The sequence below is a fragment of the Ciconia boyciana genome, chromosome 35 (assembly GCF_034638445.1).
Source record: "Ciconia boyciana chromosome 35, ASM3463844v1, whole genome shotgun sequence".
In the NCBI taxonomy this organism is placed as follows: Eukaryota; Metazoa; Chordata; class Aves; order Ciconiiformes; family Ciconiidae; genus Ciconia; species Ciconia boyciana.
This window is the reverse complement of record NC_132968.1, coordinates 183,608-202,046: the sequence shown is the minus strand read 5'-3', so window position 1 is coordinate 202,046 and position 18,439 is coordinate 183,608. Positions and strand designations below refer to the sequence as shown.

At 51.7% G+C, this 18,439-nt stretch overlaps 1 protein-coding gene across 1 annotated transcript; it reads right to left on the bottom strand.

Annotated features, from left to right (window-relative positions):
* Positions 1-13,537: 13,537 nt before the first annotated feature.
* LOC140645611 (olfactory receptor 14A16-like) lies at positions 13,538-14,533 on the bottom strand. Its single transcript, XM_072849067.1, has one exon. It carries the CDS (start codon positions 14,465-14,467, stop codon positions 13,538-13,540), a length of 930 nt encoding a protein of 309 aa, XP_072705168.1. The 5' UTR covers positions 14,468-14,533.
* Between the last annotated feature and the right edge of the window lie 3,906 nt (positions 14,534-18,439).

The window sequence follows — 18,439 nt, the reverse complement described above, 5'->3', positions numbered from 1 at the left end:
GCTATCTGTAGCCTCCAGAGCTGGAAACTGAAAACACAGATTCAGGAAAGTTCCTTAACTTTACAGTAATGCCTGCTTTTACCTTCCAGTTGAAAACTCCCCTGCGAAATGTCCCACTGCCCACTCAGCCAACCAAGGGGAGAAAACTCAAAGGGCAGACACCTTTCTGTTCAGGTAACCCCTGCCTTGATGTCTGTCTTGAAGAGTCCTGAGGGTGATGTGGAGCTGTGAGCAGCCCTGACCTACGCAGCACCGTCTCGACAGCAGAGGGACCGTGCTCTGACAGGGGCTGCTCCTTCCACCCACAGCTTCTCTCTGCAACAGCGTTGGAAGCTCCCGGGCAGGCTGAGTGCTGGCCCTAGGAGGCAGCAGAGTCCCTGCCCCAGTGCAAGTCATGCTTGACCAACTTGATAAACTTCTACGCCAAAATGACTGGCCTGGTAGATGAGGGAAGAGCAGGGGCTATTGTCCACCTGGACTTCCGTAAGATTTTTGACACAGTCTCCCATAAGATCCTCATAGAGAAGCTGTTGATGTACTGGCTGGATGTGCAGACAGCGGGCCAGACCTAAAACTGGCTGAGTAGCTGGGCCCAGAGGTTGGTGAGCAGCATTGCAAAGTCAAGCTGGAGGCCAGTACCTAGAGGTGTGCCCCAGGGACCCTCAAAGGAGGGTCCAGTCCTGTTTAACATTTTCACTAATGATCTGGATGATGAGGAAGCGTGTACCTCGGCAAGTTTGCAGATGACACCAAGCTGGGCAGAGTGGCTAATATGGCAGATGGTCATGCTGCCATCCAGAGGGACCTCGACAGGCTGGAGAAATGGGCTGGCAGTAACCTCATGAAGTTTGACAAGGACAAGTGATATGCCCTGCCCCAAGGAGGGAAAACGCCATGCACTCCAATATGCTGGGGGCCACCCAGCTGGAAAGCAGCTCACTAGAATAGGCCCTGGGGGTCCTGGTGGGCAGCAGGTTGACGATCAACCAGCACCGTGTCCTTGCTGCAAAAAAGGCGAATGGTATCCTGGGCTGCATCAGGCAAATTACTGCCAGCAGGTCAAGGGAGTGCTGTGTCCTGTCCACACCTGGAGTGCTGTGTCCAGTTCTGGGTTCTGCAGTACAAGAGAGGCATGGGCATAACGTAGAGAGTCCAGCAAAGGGCCACAAAGTTGACGAAGGGACTGGAGCATCTCACCTATGAGAAAAGGCTGAGAGAGCTGAGACGGTTTAGCCTGGAGAAGAGAAGGCTCAGAGGGGATCTTGATAATGTCTATAAATACCTGAAAGGAGGGTGCAAAGAGGATGGAGCCTCCTTTCAGTGGTGCCCAGTGACAGGAAAAGTGACAATGGGCACAAACTGAAACACAGGAGGTAGCCTTTGAACATCAGGAAACACTTTTTCACTGTGAGGGTGACTAAGCACTGGCACAGGTTGCCCAGGGAAGTTGTGGGGTCTCCATTCCTTAGAGAGATTCAAAAGCTGTCTGGACATGGTCCTGGGAAACCAGCTCTAGGTGGCCCTGCTTGAGCATGGAGCTTGGAAGAGATGAACTCCAGAGGTCCATTCCAACCTCATCCATTCTGTGATTCTGAGGAACAAGAACAGGAGGAAGAGGAGGAGGTGGAGGAACAATTGGAGGAAATAAAAGAGGACGATAAAAAACAAAACAAAACAAACAAACAAAAAAAAGAGAAGGTAGAGAATGAGAAAAAAGTAGTGGAGGAGAAAGAGAAGAGGATGAGTAGCAACATGATGAACAACAGAGAGAGGAGGTTGAGAGTGAGAAGCAGTAGGAGAAAGAGAATCAGGAAGAGGAATAGGAGGAAGAAGAAAACCACAAACAAGAGGAACAGGAGGAGAAGGAGGAAAAACAGATGGTGGAAGAGGAAGGTGATCAGAAGGAAGAAAAGGAGAAATCGTGGCAGGATTAAAAAGAAGAACAGGAGGAGAAGAAAAAGAGCAACGCAGATAAAGTTGAGAAGGATTAAAAGGAGGAGTAAAAGGAGGAGAAGGAGGTGGACAAACAAGAACAGTGACAGCAGAAGTATAAAGAGAAGGAAGAGGAGGAAGGAGAAGGAACAGGACCGGGAAGAAAATGAAGGAGGAGGAGAAAAAAGAGAAAACGGAGAGAAAAAAAAAAAAAAGAAAGAGAGAAAGACAAAGAAGAGGAACAACAACAACAACAGGAAAACCATAAACAACCAGAAGAGGAGGAGGAAGACTCTAAGCAAGAGGAAAAGGAGGAGGAGGAGGAACATCAGTAACGTGAATAGGAGAAGGAAGAGGAAAACGGAAGGAGAAGGTGAAGTAAGCAACAGGAAGAGAAGGCAAAAGGAAGAGGACAGGAGTAGGAAACAATAAGAAGAGGAGGAGAAGGAAACAGGAAGAGGAAGAAAATGAGGAGGATGTAGCAGGAGGAGAAGGAAGAGAAAGAGGAGAAGGCAACAGAAAGAGGAGGCAACAGAAGAAGGAGGAAGAAGAGCAGGAGGAGAAAAAATAGACAAGAGGTGGCAACAGGAGGAGGAGGAGGACATAAAGGCAACATGAGGAACAGGAGGCAACAGGAGTTAACAGGAGGAAAAGGAGGATAAGGAAGAGGAGACAACAAGAGGGAGAGGCAACAAGAGTCAAGTGGAGGCAACAGGAAGCAACACGAGGTAACAGGAGGACCATCCAACAGGAGGCAAGAGGTGGCAACAGGAAAGGGGGAAGGCAACAAGAGGAAACAGGAGGAAACAGCATGCAACAGGAAGAGGAGGAAGAGGAGGAGGAGGAGGCGAAGGCAACAGGAGGTGACGAGAGGATGATGAGAACAGGCAAAAGGAAGAGGATGGAACAGGAAGCAAGAGGAGGCAACAAGAGACAAGAAGAGGAGGAAGAGGAGGAAGAGGAAACAGGAAGAGGAAGAGGAAGAGGAGGAACATAAGCAATCTGAGATAGAACAGGAGGAGGAGGAGGCAACAGGAGGAGAAGGGGGAGGAAGAGGAGAAGGCAACAGGAGGCAACAGGAGGCAACAGGAAGAGGAGGAGGAAGAGAAGGCACAGGAGGAGGAGGCAACAAGGGGAGGAGAATGGGGTATAAGATGAAGGAAGTGCAGGAGGAGGAAGAGGAGGAGGAAGAAGAAGAAAGAGGAGGGTGAGAAGGCAAGAGGAGGCAGGAGGAGTGAACATGAAGAGGAGGAAGAGGAGGAGGTGACAACAGGATGCAACAGGAGACAACAGGAGGCAGATGAAGCAACAGGAGGCAACAGGAGACAACAGGAGGAGGGGGCAACCAGAGGCAGCAATAAGTGGAGGAAACAGGAGGCAACAGGAGGCAAGAAAGGGCAACAGGAGAGAACAGGAGGAGGAGGACACAGGAGATCAGGATGCAACAGGAGGAGGAGGATGCAACAGAAGGAAACAGGAGAAGAAGAAAGAGGAGGAAAAGGAGGACACAAGGAGTAACAGGAGGCAAGAGGAGGAGGAGAACAAGGAGTAGGATGCAAGAGGAAGAAACAGAAGCCAAAATGAGGAGGATGCAAGAGGAAGAAACAGAAGCCAAAATGAGGAGGAGGAGGAGGAAGCCACAGAAGGTAACAGAAGAAACAGGAGCCAACATGAGTAGGAGGAAAAGGCAACAAGAGGGAACCAGAGGCAAGAGAAAGAGGAGGAGGAAACAGTAGTCCACACGAGGGAATAGGAGGAGGAGGCAAAGAGAGGAGGAGGAGGGAAAAGGAGCAGGAGGCAAAGGAGGAAACAGGAGGCGACAGAAGGAGGAGGGGGCAAGAGGAGGCAAGAGGAGGAGGAAAAGGAGGAGGCAAGAGGAAAAAAACGGAGAAGGAGGAGGAGTCAAGAGGTGGAGGAGGCAACAGGATGCAAAAGGAGGAGGAGGAACAAGAGACAGCAGCAGGCAACAAGAGGGAACAGGAGGAGGAGGAAGAGGCAACAAAGGGCAACAGGAGAATGATGAGGAGGAGGCAACAGAAGGAAACAGGAGGAGGAGACAACAGGAAGTGACAGTAGGCGGAGGCAACAGGAGGCAACAGGAGGAGAAGGCAACAGAAGGACAGGAGACAAAAAGGGAAGGAGGAGACAACAAGAGAAAGAGGAATCAACAAGTGGCAAGAGAAACCAACAGGAGGAGGTGATGAGGAGGCAAGAGGAGGAAACTAGTCAACAGGAGGCAAGAGGAGGAGGAGGAGAGAAGAGGATTCAAATGGAGTAGGGGCAACAGGAGACAGTAAGAGGCAACAAGAGGAGGCATAAACAGGAGGCAAGAGGAGGAGGAGGGAAATGGAGGCAACAGCAGGATGAGGAAAAGGAGGCAAGAGGAGGAAAGAGGATCCAACAGGAGGAAGAGCAGGAAGAGTCAACAGGAGGCAACAGGAGGGGGAGAAAGAGGCAAGAGGAGGCAATGAGAGGTGAAGGGAGAGCCAACAAGAGGAAACAGGAAGCAACTTGAGGGAGAGGCAACAGGAGGAGACAACTGGAGGCAACAGGAGGCAAAAGCAGGCAAGAGGACAAGAAGGCAACAGAAGGAACCAGGAGGCAATAAAAGGAGGAGGAGGAAGAGACAACAGGAGGCAACAAGAATAAGGGGGGGAGAAGGCAACAGGAGGCAACAAGAGGCAAAAGGAATAGGAGGAAGAGAAGGACGAAAGAGGAGGAGGCAGCAAAAGGAGGAAACAGGACACCAGAGAAGGAGACAACAGGAGGCAACAGGAGGATGAGGAAACAGGAGGAGGAGGTGAAGAAGCAACAGGAGGCAACAGGAGGCAACAAGAAGAGGCTAGAGGAGTTTATCTGGACGATCCGGTCCAGATGTCATCGGTGGTATGGAGTCTTCCTGGCAACCAGTCACTAGCGACATCCCTGAGTGACCAGCACTTGGGCTGACACTGTTGAACATCTTTATTATCTCCCTGTATGACGGGATGGAGCTCACTTTCAGCTTCTTTGTGGATGATGGCAATGTGGGGGGGAGACTTTTACCTACCTCTCCTACTTCACCCTGCCTTGAATGGGAGAGTTGGACAAGACAATGTTCGAGTCTCTTCCAACCTGAGTTACTCTGTCATGCAATGAGTGCTTCCCTTGGAGAGTTCACTGAAGACAGAATAGGCAGAGGAAGGAGAAAAGACAGAGAGGCAGAAGTAGAGACATCAAATGTGCCAATATAAGTACAGTCGTTCTACTGAGCAATGTTTCTCCATTTTAAACATTGATAACAAAATTTACTGTGGTAAGTGTCTGCATAAAGCTATTTCCATAGAGCAAGAGGGCGTAATCAGCTTGCTAATACAGACCCTTGGTGCTGTTAATAAAAAACTATGAAAAAAAAAAAGTCATTAAAAAACTAGCAATGCTGGAAACAAAGAGTTTTTCAGCTATTATATTGAGTTCTTTTATGCTGAAGTTTTTACAAGTTTTTCTGAAAATCTGCATTCAGGGCTTGATTCAGTCATCCACACAGAGGTGGCCACTGCCACCCATGTGTCCCAGGATATATGGATATATGTCCCATGTAGCTGAAGCACCCATGTGTCCCAGGATATATGGGAGCACTGCTGGAGCATGAGCTGGTAGGCAGGCAGAGTACCTTAGGGGTGGCGGAGGGCATCACCTGCCTCCAGCACTGCTGGGCAGGCTGAGCAAGAACCTCTCCAGCACAGCAGCACATTGTGTCCCCTTGGATGCTGGCTGTGAGGTCACTTCTGACCAGCCAGCAGTGGGGAGACAGGTACTCTGAGGTCTTGAAAGCCATTACAATGCTGTCCCCAACAAGATGAGAGATTTGGGGAGGTCAGGGGTAGCTGGGACAAGATTTGGGGGAGGGAAGAGAGGTTTGGCCAACAGAGAGGAAAGACTTTGAAGAGGAAAGATGTGTTCGGGTAATTTTGATGCTAATGTGACACTGACTGTGAAAACACTCATGTTGGGCATCTACCCTGTTTCTAACCAGTAACCTTAAGCCCTAACCCTACCCCTAAATGGCACCCTTCACCCTGACACGAATCCACTACTCTAATCCCTAACCTCAAACCGGACCTCTAAACCAAAGCCCCAAACGATAAACTCCTACTCTTACCCTATTCCTCACTCAAATTCCCAGCCTTTACCCAAACATTAAACTGCTAGCCTTGACCCTAGCCCTCTCACCAGCTCTACACACAACCCTAACCCACAAAGTGAGCCCATATCCTCACACTAACTAGACACCCTCAGCAGAACACCAAACCCTCCCCCTAAGCCCAACAGGGACGAGGTCTTTGCCCTCTTGGCTATGGCAGTTGCCTCTGCTACCGAGGCCTACCAGGAGAAACTTTGTCTTTGGAGGCTCTGGATTTTGTTTCTTCCTCGCCTCTTCTTGGGGAGGCCGGGAAGTGTTGCACGGTTTTTTGACACTTGGCATTGCTCATCCTCACATCCCCCTGCCCCCAGGAAGAGCCCTGAGCCACTCATGAGGGACAAGATCTGCCTTTCCAGGGCCTGGGCGTCAGGGTTTGGCCTTGCTGCTTCATAAAACAAACCAAGGCTTTTCTCAGCATTACAGCCCCCTGCAGATTGCCTTTGCCTACCTGCAATCACAGCCTCCAGTTATCTGCTCTAACGAGTCCTTGGGGAGGCTTTGTCCCCCTCAGTGGGGCCAATCAATGCTTCAAGGTTTTTCTTCTGGCTTTGACTTCTTGAGAGGTTTGTTCAGTCTCCTCTCAGTATCTGAGCTTCACAGACCCAGGGCCACATACACCATGGGGCTCATTAAAATACAGAAAGCCTTAATGAGCTAGTTGCCTTCCTGTAATTTTCTTCACGTCTTCAAGACTTGTACAGCTAATTGGAAACATTTCATAGGGTAGTTTAAGAGGAAGATTTCAAAGTGTGCGTAATAAAAAATATTTTTTTAAATGTGGAATTTTATTAAATTCAGATTAAAGAAGAGGTGATAGCAGCATTCTCCAATTGATATTGATGCAGAGTGTCTCCTCAGGAATTCTGGACAGGCAGGAGAAGCAGGCCCTTGAGGTCTGACACTCCATGGACAACCTTGCTCCTCACCTCCCCAGCCTCACCATTTCTGTCATTGGCCACCTGGGACTTGCTTCACTTTGCCTTACCTCAGACTTCATTGACCTCTGGGAGCTGAATGTTACAGCTCCATGGCACCATCTCCCACCTGATCTCCTTAGAGAACCGGCTGCACACAGGCACAGAAGGAATTTTCCTCTTTGCAAGCAAAGAAAAGTAAAGCATGATGAAGTTTCATGAACAATAAAACACAGTCCTCAGCCATATGCTAAGTACAAGCTGCCTCTCATGAGGCTGACTTTCTACAAGGCATAATCTTATGAGAAATGTTGTAGATGGATAGATACAAAAAGGGAGATATAAACATAATTAGAGTTGGCTCTTAAAGACAGACAATTACGCTACCAAAAGACAGGCAAGCTTTTAGTCCCTGAAGCTCAAAGCAGCAGCATAGGTGAGAGGTATCCAAATGAAAAAAGAGTAAGGCAAGGAGGAAACTGGAGAATAATGTCAAGGGCCTTTGTCGAGGCAGTCTGCATCTGAAAAGATGACTTTAGAAATGGTCTTTGTGTCAGGACAGGGAAAGTATATGAAAGATGAGAGAAATTAAATACACCATATAACAGGCAGAATAGTGGTAATGAACTTATAGGGGAAGATTGATATTTCTGTGGAATGTGCCTTTGGAAAGGCCATGGGATTGGTAGAGGTCTCTTGTGAGTGAGGACAAGCCTATGTTGCACCCGCCTTTGAAAGAGACCAAAAGTGCAACCCAGGGAACCACAGGCTGTACAAGCTCACTTTGGTGAGGAGTGTGCCATCAGCTGGAATGCTCTTGGGTGACATGTCTGGGACCCTGAAAGAGAAGCATGTTTCACAAGCAGTCAGCATGGACATCCAAAGGGTAAATCATGCCTCGTCAACTTGCTTGCCTTCATGACGAAGTAACTGCCTTTGTGCGTGAGGGGAGAACAGTGGATGTTGTTCACCTCAGCTTAAGCAAGATTTGTGGCATGGTCTCCCCAATATTCTTGTACCCAAGTTAGGCCATTAGAGCCTGGATGGGTCAACAAACGGCTGGGTAAAACACCAGTTGGGTGATGAGGCTGAGAGAGCAGTGGTGAAGGGGTCATAGCCTACCTGAAGGCCACTGGCACATCCTGGGGCATTGTGGGGCAGCACAAGGGACTCTGCTGGGCCCTGTGCAGTTTAACATGTGTGTCCATGACCCAGAGGAAGAAACTCTCACCACATTTGTCAATGACACTACACTGGAAGGACCATTCCTGTGTGTTCGGGATGTCATTCAGGAGAAACGAGACAGGCAGGAGGACTGTCCTGCCAGGAAATTCATGAACTAGAAGAAGAACAAAGGCCAGGCTCTGTGCCTGGGATAGACTAACGGCCTGCAGTGGCAGGGGCTGGGGACTGCCTGGCCAGGGACTAGATCTGAGTAAAAGGCCCTAGTGAAGCTGGGGAACAGAGGGCAAAACAGGATCCAGCAGTGATCTACACAACCCAGTGCGACCTGATAACAAAGGCAGCCAGCAGTGTCCTGGAGTGTATAAAGAGAAGCCTCACCAAAAGTGTGAGGGAAGAGATCGTCTGTCCCTGCTCATCACTCGTTAGACCACCTGGACACTCCTGTGTCCACTTCTGGGCCCCCAGTTCAAGTGTACTGGGTCTGGCTGGGATGGTGTTAACTTCCTTCGTAGCAGCCCCTATGGTGCTATGTGTTTGCATTTGTGCCTCAAACAGCGTTGATAACACACCAGTGTTTTGGCTGTTGCTGAGCAGTGGTTGCAGAGTGTCAAGGTCTTCTCTGTTTCACACTCTGCTCCCTCCCAGTGAGTAGGCTGGGAGCGGGCAAGGAGTTGGCAGGGGACACAGCCCAGAAAGCTGACCCCAGCTGACCAAAGGGATGTTCCATACCAGATGATGTCATGCTCAGCAAGAAGAGCCGGGGCAGAGGAAGAAGGAGGTGGTTTTTGTCATTCAAGGTGTCTGTTAAAGGGAGGCTGGCTGGGCATCAGTCTGCTTGTGAGAGGTGGTGAGTGATTGCCCATGCGTTGCCTGTTGGTTTTGGTTTATGTTTGGTTCTATCTTTTTCTTTTGCCTGTTAAACTGGTTTTATCTCAACCCACAAGCTGCACAGCAACTCATGCAGCAGCACTGGTAGGGACCTGACCGGCTAAGGAGTTCCCTGCGGAGAAGGGCCTGGGCACCGTAGCGGATGCCATAGGAGCCAGTGGGTCTCACAATTCCAAAGGAGAATAAAGAGGTGCGGGTCCTGAGGAGGTCTAGCAAGATGGAGCTAGGGACATAGAGCATGAGGTGTGAGGAGAGTCTGAGGGAAGTGGGCCTCACTACAGCCTGCTGAAGTGGAGGCACAGGGCAACCTAATGAGAGCCTACAGCTCCCTGGAGAGATGATGGAGCCAAGCTCGCTTCTGCAGTGGCCAATGAGATGACAGAGGCAACAGCCACAAACTGCCTCTTGGGAGCTCTAGGCTGAGCCTTAGGAAAAATATAAGGGCCTAGGAGGAGCATTGCTGTGATCTCCACCTTTGGAGCGCTTCAGGTTTCAGCTCTACAAAGTCGCAGCCAGCCTGGAGGCTGGACTAGAGAGCCCCAGCAGTCTCTTCCCCACCAACCCTTGCATGAGCCTGTGCCTTCCAACGTGCCCTCCATGAAGAGACTAAGCTAGAGGTGAGGGTCCCTACATCACAGGACAATTCAGGGTAAAAGGGAGCTCAGGAATTCTCGACTCCAACGCCCAGCTCCAAGCAGGGCCAGCTCTGGGCTCAGAACAGGTAGCGCAGTAAATGTCAGCATTTGCAGAGAGAGTTTACACATGAACCAGGCATCTAAGGCACCGTTACAGAAATGGAGATGAGGCATTTGACCAGCTCCCTGAACACAGCTGTCACTATGCCATGCCTCCTGAGATTCCTGGGAACATCCACCTTCTTGTGCAGAAGAGTATGATTCTTCTGCAAGTTTCCTGGCACATCTCCAGAGCAGGGGTGCTTTAGGCTGTAAAAAGAATTGAAAAAAGCCTCTGACTTGGGTACTATCAGTTTAATTACTGAAAGAGAGGGAGATGGAGGGATCTCAGGGCTTCCAGGTTCCTGCTGAAGATTTCAGCCTCCAAGAAAGGAGCTCCAAGAAAGGAGTTTTGAACTAATAGAGCCTTTAGATCATTTCACTTGTGATGGCTCTGCTGCCCACTTTCCACAATTGGCACCCAGAAAGCTCACCTGCTTTTCCTTCCTCTCCTCCCCATACATGACCAAGTGATGGGAAGAAAGGTAGCAGAAGACCCTAGGCCTCTGTGAATCACCTGGGGTGTGGCCCTTGGAGGGCCACAGTGTCATTTCATTGTACACCCCATAAAGAACCAAGCTGGGAAGTGAGACTGCAAGCCCCAATCAACAGGGTTCATGGACAGGCAAGGCTGTGTCTATGGCTGGTCTGGAAACCAGTACACCTACAGCATAGCTCAAGCTGGGGCTGAAGCTCAGGCTTGGGCTTCAATGGTCCCCTGGGCCCATGGACAGAGTTGTGGGTCCAGGCCCCATGTTAGGCTGGTCAGGGTCCATGAAGGCCTATGGATGCTCTCAGGGCCCTGACACTGCCCCCATGGGATCCCACCTACCAGTGCCCTCCATAGGGCATCTTCTCATGCCCTGAACTCCAGGCTCTGTGCTCTGCTACCCTCCTTCCCCACCTCCCTGGAGATCCGGGAGATCAGCATTTCATGGTCACCACAGCCAAGGCTGACACTGGTATTCACATGCCTGACCAGCTCTTCCTCTTTTGGGAGTGCCAGGTCCAGGTGAGCAGAAGACTGAAGGGACTCTTTGGCAGCTCTGCTAAGAACGTTTCCACAAACAGCACAAGAAACCTCCTGGAAGGTTTGCATCCTGCTGTCTCCCTTGACCACTGAATACCGAGGAAACGGAGTCCCCCAGAAGAGCCAGGTCCTGTGATCCACTGATTTCCTCAGATCATTTAATTGAGACATTGTTCATTCCTCACCCTGATGTATGACCTGTAAATGGCTGGGATGGAGTTAATGTTCTTCATAGCAGCCCACAGGGTGATGTGCTTTGGATTTGTTACTAACACAGCACTGAGAACGCAACAGTGTTTTGGCTATTGCTGAAGAGTCCTTGCAGAGCATGAAGGCTTCCTCTTTTTCCCACTCTGGCCCTGCAGCAAGTAGGCTGGGGGTACACAAGAATTTGGCAGGGGCACAGCTGGGACAGCTGGCCCACAATGACCAAAGGGATATTCCATTGCAAATGATGGCAGGCTCAGAAAAAAAAAAAACAACACCCAAACTCAATGGAAGAAGGAAAAAGGGGAGATATTTCTGATCAAGGCATTTGTCTTCCCAAGGCCTGCTTTCCTGGAAATGGCTAAACATCTGCCTGCCGATGGGACGTAGTGCATGAATTCCTCATTTTGCTTTGCTTGTAGACACAGCTTTTGCTTCACCTATTAAACTGTCTTTGTCTTGACCCATGAGTTTTCTTGCTTTTGCACTTCCAATTCCCTCCCCTGTCCTGCTGGGGGTGGTGGGGGTAGGGGAGAGTGAGCAAATGACTTTGTGGGTGCTTAGCTGCTGCCTGGGGTCAAACCAAACCGAACACCTACCACAGTGCCAACATTTCTGGCCTCTTTACCCACACACACCTTGACCAATGAGCTTTTCTGATTTATTTTCTCCCCTTGTCCTGTTGAGCTGGGGGAGTGAGTGAGCAGCTGGGTGGTTGTCTGGCTGCTGGTCAATGTTAACCCAGCACAGGACCACCCCAGGACTGCTGCACCCAGTATGGGGCTTCCCAACACAATACAGACCCTGACAGACTGGAGCAAGTCCTGCAGAGGCCAGAAGGATGGTTGGGGCCTGGAGCACGTTATGGACAAGGAGAGGCAGAGAGAGCTGGGGTTTTGAGAAATCCCTCAGAGTCAAACACTGGGGCAAGGACCCAGGCCAGCTGGTGGGATCTGAATCACTGGACAGTTTCAGTATTTGTCAAGACAAGGCCATGAGCACCTGCTCTAGCTGGAGCTGTCTGAGAATGGGCTTGGCTGAGAGAGCAGCTGTGGCAAGAGCTCTGGAACTTGGTGTGTAAAGAGTGTCAGTAGGAAACTGGTTTCCTCTTTATTAATCATGGCTGTGGAGTTGGGTATCACTGAGCCTCGGAAGAAGACGGAGGTGACCGTACAGCAAAGGTCCCTTCTCAGGGCTGGGGTGTATGGCCAGAGATGGAAACGGCTGGTGTGTGGGACCGGTCTGGGACAATTTTCCTAGGGCAGCCTCCCTTGGGTGTGCAGGGAGCATGGCACAGACCGAGCCCCTCTCTTCTGCACCTTTGGTGCCTTGCTTCCTTCATTTTGTCACCTGGCTCTGCCTTGTGAGCACCCTGCTGTGTGCCCTTCTCCTGCACACTCACACAGCTTAGCTCTACACTGGTGTTTCCTCTTCCAGGACATTTCCAGCCCAGCCCCAGATCCAGCTCTCCACACCTCCCCTGGCCCCATGGCAGTGCCCACCACAGGGGGCTGCAGCACTCTGGGCACTCAGACACAGCTCCGGCTGCTCTGAAGGGCACAGCAGCTCCTGGAGGTCAGACAGGGGGGTCAGCCTCCCCATCAGCCCCAGGGCTGCTGCTGGACAAAAGGGCAAGAGGAAACAGAGGCCAGTCAATCTCTAGCTCTGCTGCATTCATATTGCAGGTTGTCCCTAACCCCAACTGCATTTGCACCCTTCTCTTGCCCCACCAGCCCCTCTCCCTAGGACAGCACAAGAGTCCTGGCCCTGGGGCTCCTCAGGCACCTCCTGCATCTCTCCAGTCTCCCTTTGCCATGCCCACTGGGTCCACACTGACTCCCATGGCACTGCAGAGTCCTTCTTTGTGCATACCTTGATTTCGTGCTTTGCTTTTGGGGTGTTTGAGGGTGTTTCACTTTGTGTGCCTCCATTCACTCCCACCCCAGGGCACGTCTTGAGCCCTTGTCCTCTCCTGACTGCTCCAAATTCATTTCCATAAAGACGGCTATACGCCATGAGTCCTGACATATGTGAAGCAGCCTGAGGAGGGAATGGGGAGCTCATGCACCATCTTACACCAACAAGAAAGCCTTTTAAACCAGAACTTCTGGTCCAGTGGAACCCAACTGTAATGTGATCTAAACCACAAACACAGGGGGAACATAAGGAGAAAAGACTTTTTAAAACACCAATTCCTTGGACATTTTAGTGGCAGCCACTTGGGAGGAAGAGCCCAACCTTCAGGCACTGCACCCAGGAGATGCCCTTTTATTGAAGAGCTGCTGTTGGACAGGTCACAGCTGACATAATGTGGTGCTAGGGTCACACCCAACAGGTAAAGCTGCAAGACTAGAAGTAACAACCTAGAAAATTATATGTAAGTAGAATTCTTTCAGGGAAAAAAGCAGACTGCTGACCTAAGATAAGCTCCGGGAAATGTGAATTGCTGGGAGGCAGACTGTTGTCAGTGTCGCCACGTCCATTGGGTCAGTTTCCATAGGGCATCCTTGAGCTCCTTATTCCTCATGCTGTAGATGAGGGGGTTGACTCCTGGAGGCACCACCGAGTACAGAACTGACACCACCAGGTCCAGGGAGGGGTAGGAGATGGAGGGTGGCTTCAGGTAGGCAACCATGCCAGTGCTGATAAACAGAGAGACTATGGCCAGGTGAGGCAGGCACATGGAAAAGGCTTTGTGCTGTCCCTGCTCAGACGGGATCTTGAGCACGGCCCTCAAGATCTGCACATAGGACACCACAATGAATACAAAACATCCAAATACAAAACAGACACTAACCTCAATAAGCCCAGCTTCCCTGAGGTAGGAGTCTGAGCAGGAGAGCTTGAGGATCTGGGGAACTTCACAGAAGAACTGGTCCACGGCATTGCCCTTGCAGAGTGGTAGTGAAAATGTATTGGCAGTGTGCAGCACAGCATAGAGAAACCCACTGCCCCAGGCAGCTGCTGCCATGTGGACACAAGTTCTGGTGCCCAGGAGGGTCTCATAGTGCAAGGGTTTGCAGATGGCAATGTAGCGGTCGTAGGCCATGACAGTGAGAAGAAAATACTCAGCTGATATAAAAAAGAACAAGAAAAAGACCTGGGCCACACACCCTTGGTAGGAGATGGCCCTGGTGTCCCACAGGGAATTGGCCATGGCTTTGGGGACAGTGGTGGAGATGGAGCCCAGGTCGAGGAGGGAGAGGCTGACAAGGAAGAAGTACATAGGGGTGTGGAGGTGGTGGTCACAGGCTACGACAGTGATGATGAGACCGTTGCCCAGGAGGGCAGCCAGGTAGATGCCCAGGAAGAGCCAGAAGTGCAAGAGCTGCAGCTCCTGTGTGTCTGCGAATGCCAGGAGGAGAAACTTGGTTATGGAGCTGCTGTTGGACATTTGCTTCCTCTGGGTATGGGGGCCTGTCCAAGGAGGAAAAGGCAGTGAAGAGTTAGGACACACAACTCTCAGCAAATCCTGCTCCATTTCTCACAGAAACACCCCCCGCCAGCCTCTCTCTCTCCTTCCAGAAAGACCTTCATGCAGCTGCCTGGCTGCAACTCTCTTTCTTGCTGGCTGAGGGCCCAATGGGGAGCAGGGGATTCTGCTGTGGGCACCAGAGGATTCGGTCCTGCTGTGCACCAACAGGCAGAGAGAAACCAGGAGTGATCTCTGTTTAAATCCCCTCAAGAAATCAATGCCATTTCACAATTGTCCCTCCCAACTCACCCGACTGCAGAGGAGATCTGTGGGGGGTTGGTTTGTTTTCTTTTGTTCCTGTTCCTTGTCCCACCTGAGGGGGTTTGTGGAAGGCAGGCATCCTTGGCCTTTCTGCTACACTACAAGTGCTACCCTGAGAGCCCTGGCAGGCAAAGGGCTGGACCCTTAGTGCATAGGGAGGAGAGATGGTCTGTCCCTCAGTCTTGCTCTCAGCTGCCCTTGGCTCACACCTCTCTGAGCCACAGGATGCTCACACTCAGCTCTTGCCCTGAAAGGAAACTGGATACTGGAAAGGAAACTGGATAAGCCAGTTGCAAAATGCAGACGATCTCCACAGTCCCCTCCCAAGGGAAGGGCTGTGAGCTTCTGGATGCCTTGAAGATGGGGTGTCCTGAACAGAGAGCCAGCTTTATCCCCACCCTATGGACTGCATTGCCCAGACCCCCCCAGGCTAGAAGAGGCCTTGGGCACCTTGCTCCCATGGACACAGCTGCATGGCAAGACGTGCAGGGGCAGTTGCTGAGCTGCTGCTGCAAAGCCCATCCCTAGAGAGCCTGAAAACAGCAGCAGCAGGGGCAGGTGGAGAAAGCAGGAGAAATACCCCAGGGCTTCTGCCAAGTGAGGCAAGGCCAGGGAGGGAGAGATGGGCACTCAGGAGAGTCTCCTCTGCTGGAGCTCAGGCTGCAGAGGAGGCAGCTCCTGCCCTGGACCCCAGCGCCTTGAGGGCAGAGGCTCTGCTGGGTGGGAGAGGAGACTGACAGACTTGGTAGGGGAAAAACATGTTCAGTGAAGGGCTGACAGGGAGATGCCCAATTCCCCCCTCCCAGCCTTTGCTGTCAGCACTTTGCTCTCACTCCCCGTCTGTGTCTCTGCTGCCTGGATCTGTCCCTGCCAGGAGCTGCTTCTCTCTCCCCATGTCTGCTACCTATCAGTGCCCACAGACTACATCCCACCCGCTCTGTGCTCAGGTCTGCCCTGCAGAGCCCTCCTGGCAGCAGGACACTGCCCAGGAGCATCTCAGAGAAGGAGCAGGTCAGATAAACCAGGAGGATTCCACACAAGTGATGGGGCTCTCATTAGGCAAAGGAACTGGTGAGGGGACTGAATCAGCTTCCTCACAGACCTACTGACCTCTCAGTCTAATGCTGTAGAGGTCTCAGTCTCTTGGGCAAACCTCACAGCTCCATTGCTATGTTCCCCCACAAACTCAGCAGGAAACGGAAAGCACAGGCTTCAGAAAGCACCTTTCCTTCCACATAGCACCTGCCTTGAGGTGCTTCTTGAAAATCTGCCTCTGGCAATGTCCTGAAGTGATGTGGAGCTGTGAGCAGCCCTGACCCACGCAGCACCCTCTCCACAGCAGAGGGACCGTGCCCTGACAGGGGCTGCTCCTTCCACCCACACCTTCTCCCTGCAGCGCTGTGCGGAGCCACCTGGGCAGGCTGAGTGCTGGCCCTGGCAAGTGTCAGAGTCCCTGCCCTGGCACACAGCCCCCTGGGCGCAGGGACCCTGCTCTGAAGGACAGCCCTGGGCAGCCCTGCCTGCACACCCGGCTTCACACCCCTGCAGCCATCCCCGGGAGAAGGCAACTGTCATTACCTGTCCCTCTGACAGTGCAGCAGGGAAGCCCTGCTCGGGAGCAGGTCCTACTCCTCTACGTTGGAGAGAGATCTCTGTAGGCTGTGACAGATTTATCACACCCCTCCAGGAAGCTCGTGTCTATTGCCGTGCAGTGAGAGACTTACAGTGGAGAGGCTGTGAAGATTGCTCCTCCAGTGAGCTCTCAGCCATCCACCCAGCCCAGACCGCATTTAGCCTCTCTCTGCCCTGCTTGTCTCCACTCAGTGCCTGCAGGCAGTGCCCTCAGCCCTGCGGTGCTTTGCAGAGGAGCTGCTCCTGGGCACAGCTGTCTCTCCTTAGCTCTTCCTGCTTGCCATGCACTCCCTGCATCCCAGGAGCCTGGAACAGCTCAACAGCAGAGGACCAGCCCAAGGTGTTGTAATGACCTCTCTGGTGGCTTTGGGGCCAAGTCCATGAAGCTCAGACACTGAGAAGAAGTTGAGGAAACCTTTGAAGAAGTCGGATGCAAACTGCAAAGTTTCTTTGAGCCTTAATAGGTCCCACTGAGGGACATTACTGACAAAACCTCCGTGGGGAGTGGTTAGAGCAGAAAACTGGAGGCAGAGATGGCAGGTAAAGGAAATGTAAAGGTGGCTCTGATGCCAAGTAAACCTTAATGCATCCCATTAAGGCAAAGGACCAAGCCCTGACCCCATTAACCAACTGACCCCCAGCCCCTGGGAAGGGAGATCTTGTCCCTCACATGGTGCTCAGGGCTCTTGCTGGGGCCGTGTGATGTGGGGATGTGTGATGCCAAGGGCAGGACTCTGCTGCGACACCTCCCAGGCTCCTGGATATGGACAAGGAGGCAATGAGGCCCTAATGCTAAAAGGATAAGGTGTCTCCTCAGAGGCATCAGTGGCAGAGACAACAGCCATTGCCAACAGCAGAAAGAGCTCCTCTCTGTTGGGGGCTTTCAGCCTTTCTACATCCCGCTCTCATCTCCCCCACAGGCTGTCCTATGGTGTTGCATCCCCTCTGCCTCTTTCCCTGCAGGCTGTAGGCACCCACCCTGCTACTGCACCTTGCTCTCACCTCAGCATCTTCCTGCCTTTACTGGAATCTCTCCAGCCTCCCTGGCTCTTCCTTAAAACACAAAGCCTGGGGCAGACCCAGGGTGACCTGTTGCACAACAGCACTGCCCTTGGAGTGACATTTCTTTCTCCTCATGTCCACTCTGGATGACCCAAGCTGCACTTTGTGGCATTATTTCTTTCTCATGCTGTTTCCCACTACAAAGAACAGCTCTGCCATCTCTGAAAGCAACCTTCTGGCACTCTCAGGCTACTCCCATATTGTCCAGAGCCTCCCCAGCTCTGGGCCAAAGAAGCCCATATCCCTCAACCATTCCACACAGGTCATGTGCACCAAACACACCAGTTGTTCTCCAGGTACCCAGCCCCCTGAGCTGGAAGACAGCGACGGGGAGCAGAATGAAGCCCCACAATCCAAGGGGAAATGGTTAGTGACCTGCTACACCACTTAGACACACACAGGTCTATGGGGCCAGATGGGATCCACCCAAGTGTACTGAGGGAGTTGGTGGAAGTGCTCACCAAGCTACTTTCAATCTTTTATCAGCAATCCTGGCTAAACCATGCAGGTCCCAGTTGACTGGTGTTTACCAAATGTGATGCCAATTTAAAAAAGGGTGAGAATGGGGACCTGGGGAACTACATGCCTGTCAGTCTGACCTTGGTGCCAGGGAAGGTTATGGAGCAGATCATCTTGAGTGCCATCACGTGGCACATACAGGACAACCAGGTGATTAGGCCCAGTCAGCATGGGTTTATGAAAGGCAGGTCCTGCTTGACCAACCTGATCTCCTTCTATAACAAGATGGATCAGGGATGAGAGAAAGGCTGTGCATGTTGTCTACCTGGACTTTAGTGACGCCTTGGACACCATTTCCTACAGCACTGTCCTGGATAAACTGCCTGTTCATGGCTGGGACAGGCATAAGCTTCGCTGCATAGAAAACTGGCTGGATGGCCAGGCCCAAGGAGTGGTGGTGAATGGAGTTCAATCCAG

Excerpts from the sequence above, each read along its gene's own strand:
- LOC140645611 (XM_072849067.1), bottom strand. The coding sequence starts at position 14,467 with ATGTCCAACAGCAGCTCCATAACCAAGTTTCTCCTCCTGGCATTCGCA.